This window comes from Cebus imitator, unplaced genomic scaffold (assembly GCF_001604975.1).
Source record: "Cebus imitator isolate Cc_AM_T3 unplaced genomic scaffold, Cebus_imitator-1.0 Scaffold76, whole genome shotgun sequence".
NCBI lineage: Eukaryota > Metazoa > Chordata > Mammalia > Primates > Cebidae > Cebus > Cebus imitator.
In genome coordinates this window covers 12209098-12225438 of record NW_016107391.1, presented here as the reverse complement: position 1 = coordinate 12225438, position 16341 = coordinate 12209098, and the positions used below count along the sequence as shown (strand labels likewise).

General features: G+C 39.2%; 1 protein-coding gene across 1 annotated transcript in view; it reads left to right on the top strand.

The window, feature by feature from the left end:
• The first annotated feature begins 652 nt into the window (after nt 1–652).
• The window catches only part of CHSY3 (chondroitin sulfate synthase 3), a 276989-nt gene continuing 261300 nt past the window's right edge, over nt 653–16341 (top strand). The window contains exons 1-2 of the mRNA XM_017532488.2: nt 653–1839; nt 4247–4530. Coding sequence (XP_017387977.1) covers nt 1038–1839; nt 4247–4530 — 1086 coding nt within the window. The 5' untranslated portion in view covers nt 653–1037. The remainder of the gene's footprint in view (nt 1840–4246; nt 4531–16341) is intronic.

Below are 16341 nucleotides of genomic sequence, written 5' to 3'. Positions count from 1 at the left end.
GGATGGGAAGTTTGGTTTCCTGAGCAGTGACCAGGACAAGGAGTAGAGGGAGAAGGCGCGGAGTGGCAGCGGTAAGAACAACGTGAAAAGGACCGAAAATGCTAAGAGTGGCGCTCTGGCAGACTTGGGCGGGGCAGAGTGGGAAGGGTCACGCCAGGACGTACAGTGCTGTGGGCCTGGGGAGGCGCGCCCCGAGGGACAGGAACGCACTTGGTGGGGGCTCCGGGACCCGAGCTCCGCAGATGAGGTCAGCTCCGCCGAGGCGCCGGGAGGAGGCCAGCGGAGCCCCCAGACGCGGGGGTCCGGAGGCCGGCGGAGGGGCGGGACGCGATGGGAAATGGGACGACGAGCCAGTGCTGGGGGAGGAGGGACGAGGGGGCGTCGGCGCTGCAAGCCGGAGGCGGCCCAACCGGGATCGTTTCCTTCCGGAGAGAAGGCCGACTCCAGACTGAGGCGCGGACGGGGGCTGGGGGGTGTCCAAGGGCGGGTGACGGGGAAACACCGCGGCCCGCGCTTCCCTCCGGCTGGCAGAGGTGCCGCCTGCGGCTCCTCCTCTCCCCGGCCAGCACGGACCCCGGCGGCGGTGGGGGGGCGGGAGGCGGGAGCGAGGGCGGGGGCTCGGGAAGGAGGGAGGAGGGAGGGACCAGGCGCGCCACTGACAGGGTGGCAGCCTAGGAGCAGACGCCTTGCCGCCGCCGCTGCTCCTCCTCCTCCTCCTCCTGCAGCTCCTCTCGCTGCCGCCGCCGCCGCCACCACCACCACCACCACCGCCGCTGCCGCCGCCGCCGGGAGAAGTTTCACTCCCCACCCTCGCTCGGAGCCCTAGCCCATAGTGGAGTGGGAGCCCGGCCGGCAGCTGCAGCCCGCGGAAGTCAAGGCGTCCTGGGCGCTCCGACCTCCAGCCGGCGTCGGCGCCTAGGCGGGGGGCTGCGGCCGGTGCTGGGGGCGCAAAGGCAGAGGAGGGGCGGGTGTGAGCCAGGAGACCCGCGTGTGGCGCCGCGGCCGCCCAGAAAGCGTCCGCGCCGGGGGCAGCCGCGATGGCCGTGCGCTCCCGCCGCCCGTGGATGAGCGTGGCATTAGGGCTGGTGCTGGGCTTCACCGCCGCGTCCTGGCTCATCGCCCCTAGGGTGGCGGAACTGAGCGAGAGGAAGAGACGCGGCTCCAGCCTCTGCTCCTACTACGGTCGCTCCGCCGCTGGCCCCGGCGCCGGCGCTCAGCGGCCGCTCCCCCAGCCCCAGTCCCCGCCGCGGCAGGAGCAGTCGCCGCCCCCCGCGCGCCTGGAGCTCCAGGGGCCACCGCTGCCCGAGGCAGCGCCCGGGATCACCAATTTTCGAAGCAGCCCCTGGCAGCAGCCACCTCCGCTGCAGCAGCGGCAGCGAGGACGCGATCCTGAGGGCGCGACGGGGCTTCCCGGTGCTCCAGCGGCCAAGGGGGAACCCGTGGAGGAGGACGGGGGCGCGGCTGGGCAGCGGAGAGGCGGCCGGCCGGGGAGTAGCCACAACGGCAGCGGGGACGGGGGCGCTGCCGCCCCGAGCGCCAGACCCCGGGACTTCCTGTACGTGGGGGTGATGACCGCGCAGAAGTACGTGGGCAGCCGTGCGCTGGCCGCACAGCGGACCTGGGCGCGTTTCATCCCTGGCCGCGTGGAGTTCTTTTCCAGCCAGCAGCCCCCCAACGCCGGCCAGCCCCCGCCACCCCTGCCTGTCATCGCGCTTCCGGGGGTGGACGACTCCTATCCGCCCCAGAAAAAGTCCTTCATGATGATCAAGTACATGCACGACCACTACCTGGACAAGTATGAGTGGTTCATGCGCGCCGACGACGATGTCTACATCAAAGGTGACCTCCTTGCGCCGGCTTTCCAGCCTGCCCGCCTCCCCGACTCCTTTGCGTATAACGGGCTCTAGCCCCTGCCCAGCCCATCTGCTTCTTCTCTGCCAGCACGTGCTCCGGGCTCCCACAGGCCCTGGCCCGCCCTCCCCACCCCTTGCATCCGCCCACCATTCCTAGCCCGCGCCTCGTCTTCTGCAATCTGGACCCTCCTCACACCTGCCTGGCTTTATTCGCTTTCCTCACTTGCCCTTTTCGGTGCCGCCTCACGCATAACCGTTAGTCTTTACCGTGTGGGAGAGGTGAGAAAAGGGACCTTAGAGCTAAACCAAAGGCCATTCCCATTCTGCCCTCCTCTGAAAGCCCCCGCTGATGGTAATTTCCCCAATCAGTCCAGAGGGGCGTGGTCTTTGGTACAGGAAGGGAAGATCGAGGATGCTGGCTAGAACCAGTCTGAAGATCCAGTGTTCTTGCTTTGAATTTTGCTCTTTTGTTTAAACTGGATCTAGCTCACTTTTGGAACTGTTCAGACTGAGAAATCGTCTTCGCTATTCCAGACCCTTCCCTATGTGTTCCCTTCCCTTTGGCACAACTCTCCATACCCTGGGAGTCCTTGGGCATCCCCACCGCCCCAGCGCGCTGCTCCTTCTAGCCACTACAGTGCAGCACCAGGCCGTCCCCCATCCCCCTGCCACACCTCAATAAAGCTCGGAGAGGATGGGCACATTGTAAGGAATTGGTGGTGGAGAAGAGGAGGAAAGCACGCGCTAATAAGCCAGACCCTGGGAACATCCGGCTGTACTAGCACACAGTAGTACTGGATTCTTTCCAGTGCATTTTGGTGGCCGCGGTGATAAGCAGAGGCTGGAAGTCCTTCCCAGAATCACAGGCAGCCACAGCAAGAAAAAACTTTTTTTGTCAGTTTAAAAGAGGCGCGGTCTTTTTCCCGGAGTGTGGGCGGCTCTGGACAGAGAATTTCTAAACTCAGCGGATCAAAGTTCCCTGGGTCAGAGAAGTGAATCTGTCCAGTCCAACCAGTTGCTGAGATGGGGAGGAACGTAAGGGAAGTGCAGGGTTGTACTGAATGAGTTTTGTCTGTGCTTTCCACATTTCCTAGCTTCTTGGTCAAAGGGGGGCAGCCCTTCCTTATTTTATGCCTCTCTATTTGTAGCCTCATTGCTTTCTCCTGGTTCAGATAGTACTTTTCACGTAATGCAAGAAAAACAAAGAAAAAGCCAAACAATAAACCCTAACTGTCACATTTTGGCACAAGGAATTAATGTAATTATAATAACTAGAGATTTCTTGGGTTTGGATTGGAAGGAGGGAAGTCATTCCAGAGCTTGTTGGAATAGAAAATACTGGTAATTGGGTACAAAAATAAAGAATGGCTTCATTACATTTTTAACAGTGATAGGATTGACTCAAAGAAGAAACCTTCCTCTACTTCAAGTACCTTGTCTTGAGTGTCTCAAAATCACAAAGGTTTCTTGGCAGAAGTTTGCCACATTTTGAAGAAAATTTATAAAATGCATTAACAGCACCTACTTCTGTCATTTGTTTAAATAGTTTGAAAAGGTGTCCTTCAGAACATCGAAATGCCATATTATTTCAATTTCATTTAGAATGAAATGTGTTTTGTATTAAGAACTCAATAATAGCTGAAACTCATTGAGATCCAGGGGGCAAGCCATGGGATCAAGATAATGAATGCAGATGCTGTGCTCATCAAAAACAGTAGTAAAGATGCTGACTGGGAATATGAAAAAGGTGACTCTCTACTTACTCCAATGTAGCACTTGGTAGAGTGCCAAGTGCTTCTGAACTGTTTTAGCTGAATATTTTTACTTTTAATTACAAGTGAAACCAATTACACTAATTTTTGACAAACACATATTTTTTTCCTAAAAGGTGCCTTCCCAAATTAAATTTCAAAACAAGTTTGATTCAGACACCCTCCAAAACTGTATGGGTTGTATATGACTCAGGTTTAGTTAATGGCAAAACACCGAACTAAACCAATTATGAGTAAAAAGCAATTATTAGGTATCAACAGCCAAAACAATGCTAAATATCAGTATTTAATATTACTGGGAACTTTTTGTTACTTCAAATGTACTAAGAAACTGTCTGCTTTCCTTGTAAATTTTTGCAGAAAAGTGATGATTGTCAGAGCTGTTAAGGTTTTTCAGTGACCTTAACCAGAAGCTGATATAATTTTAATATGTTTTACTTAATAACTGTGAATTAGTCTTTTTAAAATAACAGAATATTGGGAGAGGTTTTTTTTTTTTCTTTTCAATTGCATAAGACTGAGGAGTTTAAGTACAATGTTGAACGTTCTGTCCCTTACCTTGTACATTATAAGCGATAATGAAATAAGGAGACATAGTAATTGTCACCTTTCTCTTTGTAGGTGATAAATTAGAAGAGTTTCTTAGATCACTGAACAGCAGTAAGCCTCTCTACCTGGGACAGACTGGCCTAGGGAATATTGAAGAGCTTGGAAAGCTGGGACTGGAGCCTGGGGAGAACTTCTGTATGGGAGGACCTGGCATGATCTTTAGCCGAGAAGTTCTCAGGAGGATGGTGCCACATATTGGTGAATGCCTTCGAGAAATGTACACAACTCACGAGGATGTGGAAGTAGGAAGATGCGTTCGCCGTTTTGGTGGGACTCAATGTGTCTGGTCCTATGAGGTAAGACTTGAGCTGTGATGAAAATGTTCACATAGTACAAGTACATGCCATTTTATAATCTAGGGCAGCGATTCTGCTTATTCTCTCTGTATCTTTGTATTTACTTGAAAATGATAGTAGCAGCCCTTTAGGGATACAGGAGTGATTGTGGGAGATAACTTCCTCATTAGGTGTCAGGCCTGTCTGAGGCTTTGTTATTAGCATGCCCCCTAACTTTAAGCAGTGGCCTATAGTTATGGCCGCATCTCTGGAAGATGCTATATCCTCCTCTGTTTGATTTATTGGTGCTTATATACACGTGAATCTATTTCCCTTCTCTGACAAGAGGTTTAATTTTACTCCTCTCATCACCTGTAGCATTAGCATTTGGTACTGTGCATTTTTATTTTATTTTATTTTTGGTTAGGTATATAATGGCATCTCTTTGTTTTTAAATAGTTAAAATCTGTAGTTTCTTTGAGTATTTTCCAGTGGAAATTTGCATATTTTAAAAATTATTAGAAAAGTAAACTAATAGTTATTACTTATGATACATGTATTCACAAAATCTGATCACTGTATTTCCTTGGGCATCTAAAAGGAATGAATTATCTGGAAAAAAGCAGATATTTTAATGGTGTTCAGTAGCTGCTTAGTATTTTTAGCAGGTTCCCTAAAATTTGTTTTTCTATTCTTATGCTATTTTCTGAGGAAGAACCATTATTTAAATAATCTTAGGTATTTATTTATTGCCGTGATTGGTTTTATGAAATACTTTGAGATTTTTTTCTTCAGAAATTGGTTTTGAGATGTAATATCATTTTATTTAAAATAGATTTCCTAAAAGATAATTTTAGTAAAAACTGATTTAACATTAAAATAATGTACTGTTTTCAGTATAGTCTGGCTTTCAAGTAGTTGGAATTTAGCAATACTTTAGGTACCCAGTGCACAGCTTTGTAAATTATATCTTAACTCCTTTGCTTATGTTTTAAAATTTTTCATGTCACTTAGTGTAGAAGAAACATTTTATGAAAATATGTGCCCTGTGAAGTTTTTATATACACAGTTCCCCTTTTTTTTTTTTTTTTTGGTATTTCAAGTGTAGTCCCACTTTAGTTAATTTTGCTTTCTTTTATACTTTGTGGTATTTATACTTTGGGGACATATTTTATGTATTGCAGAAAGTAAAAATTACTGATAGTCATTTGAAATAGGCACTATGAAAATTTAAAATGATTATGTTGCTAATTTCTTTTAATTTGTAAAAACTATCCTACAACTACCCTTTAGGATAAAAATTTATGTAAAAACATTATAGTTTAAAGTCAGGTAATCTAGAATAAACTCAATAAAAATAATTCTTACTTTGGAACAAAGTAAAAGACAAAAATATTCAATACAAAGAACATTGATTTTGTTTACATGCTGGTATTATTTTGCAGGTATTTACTTTATATGAATAAGTAAAAAAAAATCTCATCTGTAGTTAACAATGTAGATAGGAAATTATTATGTGTTATATGATACTTTATTGCCTTAACATAATATATAAAATTTTAACAAAGATAGTGTTTAAATGTTTCTTTTTTCAAGTTCTCATTGATTCTGCTATGAAGGCCTAGTCTTCACCTAGCATTCCATCCATTCATGTCCAAGAGAGTAAGTTATGCACAAAAATTGGGAGCTCGAAAACTGATTTAATATTTTATTTATAATGTAGGCCTTTGTTCTGGTTAAAGTGAAGAGAAGTTATTATAGATGTGTACCCTCTCTGTTAGAATAAGTGGAATCTTAAATCATTTTATTAACTGATGTGAGAGGCAAACAAAAGAGACCCCAAGTCTTACAGGCTGTAAACTGGTGAATATAACATTTTCAGTAACTTTTCACAATACATTTGAATTTAGACTGGCACTTGACCATCACTGACTTAGGAATCTGTATAAAACTAAACTAATCATTTCAACATGATTTCTAAGCGTTAGAAAATATTTTCTAGATAAGTATTGTTGACTTTATGTTTTGCTAAGCTATAACATAGAATTTATTTTGGAATTTCAGTCTTTAAAGGAGCTGTGTAAATGGTATTTATTTAAAGAGGCATTGATTTGATTCTAATACAAAGTCTCAAAAGTCTTATGTAAAGATATGACGGTAAATTTTATTACCAAGAGATATGTGAAAGAGCATTGTTAGTAAAACTAGTAAAGATAGATATACAAAGAAATGATATCTAAATTTGAATACTAGAATGTGGTCTGTATTTCATAAGACACTTAATTAGGTAACTTAGGTGCAGCTAAACTGGGTGTAACATTCACAGATCCCATATTTCACTTTCTAATTTGGATTTTATGTTAGTGGAATTGGTGTACATGTATGATACTGTTCATATTATATAGAAAGATTGGTCTATTCTACTCTAGGTTAGCATCCTCAGTAAAGATGTGATTTCATATCTGGTCATTAATAAAGTTATGACATTTTTCAGTACTTTTTCCATACTTCTTTTAAAAGAACTATCTGCGACAGAATTTTCTTAAAATTTTGCATTTCCTTTATCTATACCTTTCACAGATTTCAGGTTTTTTTTTTTGTTTATCTTCCAACAAACGTTGTTTCAGAGTTGAGAGTCCTGTTAAGGCAGCATGTTTACGGTTTTTGAGTTTGAATAGATAAAATGTTCATGATAGAATATCATCTTTTAAAAATGGTGAACATGCTTGCAGATCTTATAAAAAGATAATTGAAATAATTATTAAATAAAATATATGATTGTATAGTTTTCCTTGAATATAGTTTTGTAAAATCTAGGAATTAATCTTCTAGTATTCTTCTTAACTGCTAAACAGAAATTACTTTCTCTGTATTGTATATACCATTAAAAATATATGGTAAAAGAGAAAAGGAGAGCAGTGATGGGGGATTTGAACTGGGGTTTGAGCAATCATTCTAACACTTACCAGCTTAATTGTCTTTTGGAAGTTACTTCTTTAAGCCTGTCTAATTCAACGGAAAGTGGAGATTGTAAGAGTGTTTATCTCATACATTTCAGGAAAGATTAGGTGAAATGACCCATGTAAACCCCTAATGTAGTGTCTGGCACATAGTAAATTTTCAATATATGTTAGTTTTTATTGTGCTAATGTTATAGATATTACATACTGTATTATATAATATGGATTCATATATTTCACTTAATAATTATTAGTAATGGATGTGTGATTCATTTATATCCAAAGGGTTGAAATAAAAAATATATTCTCATAGAGTTAAGCTTTTCTTTTTGTCAAAGAGTAAGAAACCAGTATATTATAGTATTTCAGAAATATGAGGAATTCAGTATTAGTAAAACTTACTATAAAATATGGACATCTGTTTTAAAAATGCATATTTGTTTCAATCTTTACACCTAATATGTATAAGGTGTGTGTGTGTGTGTGTGTGTGTGTGTGTGTGTGTGTGTGTATAACTGAATTTGAGGATGTGTGGAAAATATTACTTAACAAGTTATTATTTAATATATACATATAAAGAATCCCAAACAGATCTCCATAAGGAAAAAAATTACTGTATAGATTTCTAAATTAATTGCCAGAACAATGGCCCCTTTTTTTGAGTTTCTCTGGCATCATCAGTAGGGAAGGAAGTGAATAGTATTTCATTCTGCAGTCAATTCATGAACACCCAGGGGGTTGTCTCTCAAGGCAGCGGGAACCTCCTCCTGGTGTACCTCAGGTCTTTGGGGTAATGATCTGCAGCTTCAGGCCTTTCTCACAATAAGGCCCAGGTGGTCTGGGGAAATACGTCTTGCTTGTTGGTCTCTTGCTCTTTTCCTCTGTCTTCTCTGCTCACTTTTTCTGTTTCCTTCCGCTTGAGTGATAGATAAAATAAATTTCAAATGTATTTTGATATGTACTGCTTTTCATCAGGTTCCTAGTAAATTAATGTGCTCATAAAGGATCCAACTCAGTTACCTTAAAAGATCACAGGATGTGCACCCAGACCACAGTAGATCACAGTTAGGGCTCCAACATGGCCTGACCTGCTCAGAATAAAGAGGCCTTTGGTTGAGGTTGAGCCTTATACAGACTGGTTCTTTGTGTGCCTGTGATCATTGGAGGGTCTGAATTGAGATTCTCCCTTTTCCACCTGGGATTGAGGCATCTTGTTTTAAAACCATATGGCAGATGTTAATAATCAACAGACTTAATGGGTTATACCTCAAAATTTATAAGCAAAGATTACTAACTGAATGAAGCATGCATGCTCATAAGAAAGTCATTCTATTCTATCTACTCTGCAAGTGTTAGAATTTATTGGCCTCCCCTGTTGGCAAAGGTTATATTTTTGGTTGAGCTCTATCTTGGCTACAGCTTTTCTAGAGCTGCAATCTGGCAGCTTGGGAGGCTGCATATGGCTCTTAAACATTGTTTGGCACATAGAATATTTTAAGGTTTCTTGTTTTTGTTTTTTTGACACCTTTAGCAGAGGCAGACAATCTGCAGTCTTTTTCATGTCCTCTTATTGTTTATAAGACTCTTCTTGCATGTTTGCCTGGCTTATGTGGGCATAAAAGTTTTGATCTTTTAAACTAGATAATCCACATCTTGCAAGTTTCTTGATAATATTCTATAGAAAATGAAGTGATTTTCCAGTGAGACTGAGAGGTATATTTTAAATACTTTATGGAAGAGTTAATATGTTACAAATTTGGCCAATTTAAAATGCATGTTATATAACATAGTTACACTTTATTATAGATACGTTGTTAGTAAATAACAAAAATGTTCTCACTGTTAAAAATTATTTATACATTCATGTTCATTTTGTGTATTAGCAGAACTGGAAGTTTTGTTTTCTGATTTTGTTTTTAACAAGATCACTTATATTCAAACTGTAAGATAATTTTAATTCTGATGATTGTTCTTCTTTCTTTGAGGGAGTTTTGCATTTCTTCTAAGAATCGGTTTAAGAACAGTTTGTATTTATTATTTTAATGTTTGCAGTAAAATAGAGCCAAATAAGATATATTTCATTCAATTAAGTGTTATTTCAAAGACAACAGTGTTCTATGTTGGTAAAAATATTACTTTGTAGTTTTAAAAATTCTTTCATAAGACTAACTAGATTTTTATAATTAGACTTCTTAAAGAGTTAATTTCACACTGGAATGTTTTATGTTCAGTCTTAGTTCCTTAAAGTCTGTAAACACTCTAGGAAATTACATTATTGCACAAAAGGATATGTTCTAAAAGTGTTTTCCTGAGCTTACAAGTAATACCAGAAAGCTGTATCATAAAAAACTGAACTATCTATAAGTTCTTAATAATATTATTTTTAAGGTTAAAAGATCTGTGTCATTCTTCCAGGACTGCTGCACATCCTCTTAGCTTCCTATTCCATATAAATTTCCCTCTTTTTTTTTTCTTTAGATGGAGTTTCACTCTTGTTGCCCAGGCTAGCGTGTAATGGCACAATCTCGGCTCACCAGGACCTCCACCTCCTGGGTTCAAGCGATTCTCCTGCCTTAGCCTCTAGAGTAGCTGAGATTGCAGGCATGCCCCACTATGCCTGGCTAATTTTGTATTTTCTTAGCAGGGACAGGGTTTCTCCATGTTGGTCAGGCTGATCTCAAACTTCTGACCTCAGGTGATCCGCCTGCCTTGGCCTCTCAAAGTGCTGGGATTATAGGCATGAGCTACCACTCCCGGCCAAATTTCCCTCTTTTCTAATGTTGATTTTGCTCTATCATGAACATGTTTATGCCTCCAAAGTATATTCATATATATGGAAAAGTATAAAACTGGGATTTTGATCTAAAATTCAGTCTTTAAAAATCTTTTCTTGGTCTGATTCAGTCACAATTTAGTTTTTAACTTTACTAAAAGCAGTAAGCTTCTCACACCTACTCTTCCCACTCTCATCCCACTTGTCAAATGAAATCATCACGCACTGAATTTGTAAAACTTCTTTTCTTCTACACTGTTTTCTTCATTATACAAAATAAAATTGCATTCTGAGTTGATGGAGAAGCATGATATGGTAAGCATTGTAGGCTTAGTTAGTTCGTTTTCATCGCTAACTGATGCTGTATCACTTCAATTGTGATAATTTATGCTTTCCAAGATAATTTCCAACAATTATGAAAAATGTTATGTTTGGGAGATGCCTACAGACAATTTGAAATAAGCCCTATGATAACAAAAATACTCATATTAATTTAAAAACTTTGAATATTCTTTTCTTTTAATTGATCACAAATATTCTAATTTCCTGAAATAATTCCAGGTCAGTTTCCTACTTTAACTTTATTTCTTTTGGTCTCCAAAAAGCTATGTTTTGAGAAACAGTCATTTCAGTCTCTCTTCTACCTAGTGAATTATGCTTAAAATACTGAGAAATATATTCTATTCTATAACTATACTGCATTTAATTTTTATTATAGCATGTTATTTTTGAACAAAGGTATAGCTGTTAATCAGGCATTTCAGTTAAAAAAATTTCATTGAAATTAGAATCAAAATCAGCTTACTGAGTTATATGAGTCATTTGATATTATTGAGCCATAAGAAAACCTAAGTAAACTGAAAAATTGAGGCTTGGAGTTTTTCACAATTCTGATGTTCTCTTAAATACTGTCCCGACCTTTAAACAATATTCTAGTTGAGGCTTAACCACGTATAAATCAGTTTGAATCATGATATGTTTAAAAAGTTACTCTATCTTAGAAAGGGCATAACAAGTTTGTAAATTAACCGAATCAAAATAACACATCTTTTAAAAATAAGCCAGCATAATTTTGGAAGTAACAGGTGAATGAAATGCATTTATTAGTTTTTTGAAATTTAAAATGTTTTACTCAACCTTCATAATTTTGAAAGTTCTGCTCATCATTCTTCATAGTCAGTGGTATCTGAATGTATCATTATCTCTTTCAGTTTTGTTGATTTTTATTGCAAAGCTATTTGTTTATCGAGTTCCTGTGTCTCAAAAAGTGGTGATTTAAAGAAATATACATATTAATATAAATACATAATAGTAAAATAAAATAAAAATGTGAAGAAATAAGAGAAAAATATGCAGCAAATATGATAAAACCATGAAAATACATATTGGGTTCCTGTTTTCCTGGCATGAAAGAAATCTCCCCCAGAGAACAGAAGGAAGTTGTGAGGGATGTAGCAGATCACATCCTTAGTACCACTTCTGTAACAAATAGAGTAGCATGGTTTAATTGGATGTTCCTTATTAATGACCTCAATAGAGCCAGGGCTACAACTCAGAAGGGCAATTCTACAAAAGAAATTCAACTTAGAGAAAATGCAGTTATGGTCATAGTATACTATTATTTGGTTCCTTGTTTGATTTTATTTTAAAATTTAGAATACTCTTTAAAGAGGTCTTCAAGACTATTATGTCTCACTCAAATGTTTTATGTTAGGTTTGTCAACAGGAAGTAAAATATGCATATTCTCTGGTGAGAACCCAGAATGTAGCTATTGTATTGTTGATTAAGGGCAGATCGATACTCGTGCTTTGCTAAGCAAGAGAAGGGTAGATATTAGATATAGCAACCACACATGGAGGAAGCCAACCAGGTAAGGACGGGATGGCCCCCCAAACTGAGGAGCACAGAGAGGTTCAGAGAAGTTTAAACAGCTTGGCTTAGAAATGTAGTCACCTAGCTACTGAGATGATTATTTAAAATGTCTGTTTTTATAATAATAATTTCAAGGTAAAATTTCCATGTTAAAAATAAAATATCGAAAAATCATTTTAATTAAAAACAGCATATTTTATAATATTTTATTATATAGAAATAAATGTTATATGAAGGATATTTAACACACATGAGTATCTCATAAAATATGAAAAAATGTGGTGTTAAAATTGAAAATGTTCTGCCTTAGAATTCAGTCATTTCACATCATATGTAGCTAAATGATTTCATTTGTCCAAATGTGTTTATGGAGCAGTTTTGATCAGCAATAAACAATATACGTGCCTTCCTTGTCTTCATGGAGTGCACAGGGAGGAGGAGTCAGGCTTCCTACTGATCTCTTGGTTTCAAATCTGATATAGAGTTGGGTTTCTCATCTCTGACATCCTTCTAAATTGCTTTTTTTCATTCTAGGTCATGAAATATCTCTAGCTGGGTCCAACATGGGTACCTCTCTCAGAACTAGAATCAATTATTGTTATTTAAGTTTTCTTAAGTAAGCTTTTTCTTTTATTTGTATAACTATGCCTTGAAGAAGAGAAAAATAAAGACATTTTTAGTAATTTTCTTGTATATCAATATATTTTATGCCTATTGTATCACACAGATCACTTTTGTATTTTAAGTCTATCACTAGATTACCTGGCTTCTGATTCTAGTTTTGCCATTCACTAGCTGTGTGGCCTTAGACAAATTATTTAACCTCTCTGTGCCTTAGTTTCCTCATCTATCCAATGGGTCAGCCCTCATATCCGAGGTACATTGTTTCTACGAACCCTAGGGATACTAAAATCTATGGATGCTCGAGTTCCTTATATAAAATAGTGTTGAACAGTAGGCCTTCAATATATCTGTGGGTTTCACATCCAAATATATGGAGAGCCTTGTAATAACAGTACTTACTTCACAGAGCTGTTATGAAGATTAAATGAGTCAATGCAAATAGCAGCATTCAGAGTAATGTCTCACAGTGTTAAGCATTCCACAACTGCCAGCTATTTTTGCAGAAGCAGAAAGGCATAAAATAGCGCCAACTTTACAGAACTGTTTTGAGGTATTAAAAGGTCAGTGTATTAGAAGCCCTTAGAATGATGCTTGCCACCTAATAAGCTCTGCTTAAATGTTAACTATTATTAATATTTTCCATCTTATAATGTTCATATTTTTTGTTCCCCTCATGGGAATGGGATAATGTTGATTGGACGCAGTTTCATTGCAATTTCTTTTTGTTTGATGGGCTTTGCTATAATATGGAAGGTGTTCATTCAGGGTGGTTCCTGACAGCACAATAGAATTTTCAATGGACTTTGAAAAAATTCTGATACTGGACCCCATCCTTCATCCATTATGTCATAATCTCTTATAGGTGAGGCCTGCAGCATGGGTAGTGTTTAAAACTTCTCAGGTGACTCTAATTTGGCTCTAGGATTTAGACCACTGTGTCAATTGTAATTTTCCATATTCAAATATCAAGTCTATTTTTCAACTATTTGTTAAATATTAGTTTTGCTTTGTTTTCCTTTTGGGGAAATCACAGGAGAGTAATGTACACTTTGCATTTCTGTTCTTGTCTGACTTGTTAAACATCTGTTCTAAAGAACTAATCACTGGACTTAAAGACAGTGACTACAAAGCCATCACTCACAACTGTATGTTTTCTCACCATCTGATTTTCATGGTTCATATATTAATTACTCTTTTCTTAAAAAATATTCAAGGTGGATTTTAAAACATTCTCATAAAAGTAATTTTTACCTGTACAAAGCTTAAGGTTTATAGTTGTGTTTATTTATTATATCTTAGTCATGCATAGTAAGAGAGTTCTTATAATATAGATGGAATGTTTTCATTGGCTTGATTGCTTTAACATTGACTTAAATAATTTGAGCTCTGAATGAAAAAGGTATCACAAGGACATGTGTGATTAAACAATAACTTTTTAGATTTTATAAAAGCTTAAATGGATAATTTCGACTCTATTTCATCATTCTCAACAAATAGTTCCGAGCCAACTGCTATAGGTGACTGCTATGATGGAGGAAAGTACAGGTGACATAGGAGTGTAATGGAAGAAATGTTTGAGGAGAGCAGGAAAATGCTTCCTCCCAACTGGAAGTAACACATAGGGGCACTGCCAGGTGAGTGGGGATGCATGGTCAGGCAAAGGTGGAAGAATAGCACACTGGATAATAATGTGTTTGGTTCCAGCATATGTACAGGCAGGAGATGTGAGGCCCAAAAGCTGTAGGTAGAACCCAATTATGAAAGGCCTCGTATGTAAAGCTCAAAGGTTTAGATCGTATATTGTAGATCAGTGGTTCTTTTATTTTGAATAAGAATTTATTTTGCTAATGTACATTCTTTAAAAGGTAAAGTCATGATTCTTGCAAAAATATACATTCGAAAGTCCTGTTTATTTCATCAATTAATGAAGAAATAAATAACATGTTACCAACTGTTCAGAGAAGAACCGAAAGACAGTTACACATATTAGTGTTAGAAAATGCTGGGATGAGACATATCCAAGACTGTGTAAATTATAAAGAAAAAGAGGTTTAATGGACTCACAGTACCACGTGACTGGGGAAGCCTCACAATCATGACAAAAGGTGAAAGGCACATCTTAGCAGCAGGCAAGAGAGAGAATGAGAACCACGTGAAAGGGCTTTCCCCTTAAAAAACCGTCAGCTCTTGTGAGGCTTATTCACTACCATGGGAACAGTATGGGGGAATTAACCCCATGATTCAGTTATTTCCCAAGGGGTTCTTCCCACAACATGTGGGAATTATGAGAGCTACAATTCGAGATGAGATTTGGGTGGGGACACAGCAAAACCATATCAGTTGGCATTCTGTCAATGACAATAATTTGTTTAACTATAATAAAACATTTTTATTCTTATTATATATTAACAAGTTATAGTTGTACATATTAATAAAAAGTGTTGTAATGATTTTTAATACAATGTGGAGTGATTAAATCAAGCTAATTAACCTATCATCACCTCAAATATTTGACATTTTTTTCTGAAGAGAACATTCAAGATTTACTCTTAGTTATATTGAAATGTATAGTACTCAAGTATTAACCATATTTACCATGCTGTGCAACAGATTGAATTAAAAAATTAAACTTCTTCTATCCAGTTGAGGTTTTTCAATCTTTAATTGTCATCCCCCTGTTTACCCAACCTAAAGTCCCTAGTAACCACTGTTCTACTCTCTGCATCTATGAATTCAATTGCTTTAGATTCCACATAGAAGTGAGGACATACGGCACAATGGTCCCCCCTACTCCATAAAGAATAGGTTTCTTTTTTTTTAAGACAGTCTTACTCTGTCACCCAGGCTGGAGTGCAATGGCACACGATCTCAGCTTGATGCAAGCTCCGCCTCCCAAGTTCAAGTGATTCTCCTGCCTCAACCTTCTGAGTAGCTGGGATTACAGGTGCAAACAACCATGCCTGACTAATTTTTGTATTTTTAGTAGAGATGGGTTTTTGCCATGTTGGCCAGGCTGGTCTCGAACTCCTGATCTCGTGATCTGCCCACCTTGTCTTCTCAAAGTGCTGGAATTACAGGTGTGAGCCACCGTGCCCAGCCAAGGAATAGGTTTCAAGACCACTGGTGGATGCCTGAAAACCTCCATAGTACTGAACTCAAGTGCCATCAGTTGGAACACATTTCTGATTATGTCTTCCATCTATAAATTTAATGCCTTTCTATTATTACTAAGAGCTTGTCACACTGTGGTTGTAACTTTTACAGTTTGAAGTGTGACAGTAAAACTAGCACTAATTTCTTTCTCCTTCTTTACAATTTCATGGATAAAAGAGTCATTCTTACATTAGACTTTAACAACCCCAACATATGATTTTTGTTTTCATTTTTATTTGAGACTGTGTTTCACTCTGTCACCCAGGCTGGAGTGCAGTGGTATCATCATGTCCCTTTGCAGCCTTGACTTCGGGGCTCAGGTGATCCTCCAACCTCAGCCTCTGGAGTAGCTGAGACTGTAGGTGCACACCACCACGCCCATCTAATTTTTTGTATATATATATATATATTGTTTTTTTTTTTTTTCACTTTGGTGTTGATGGGGAATT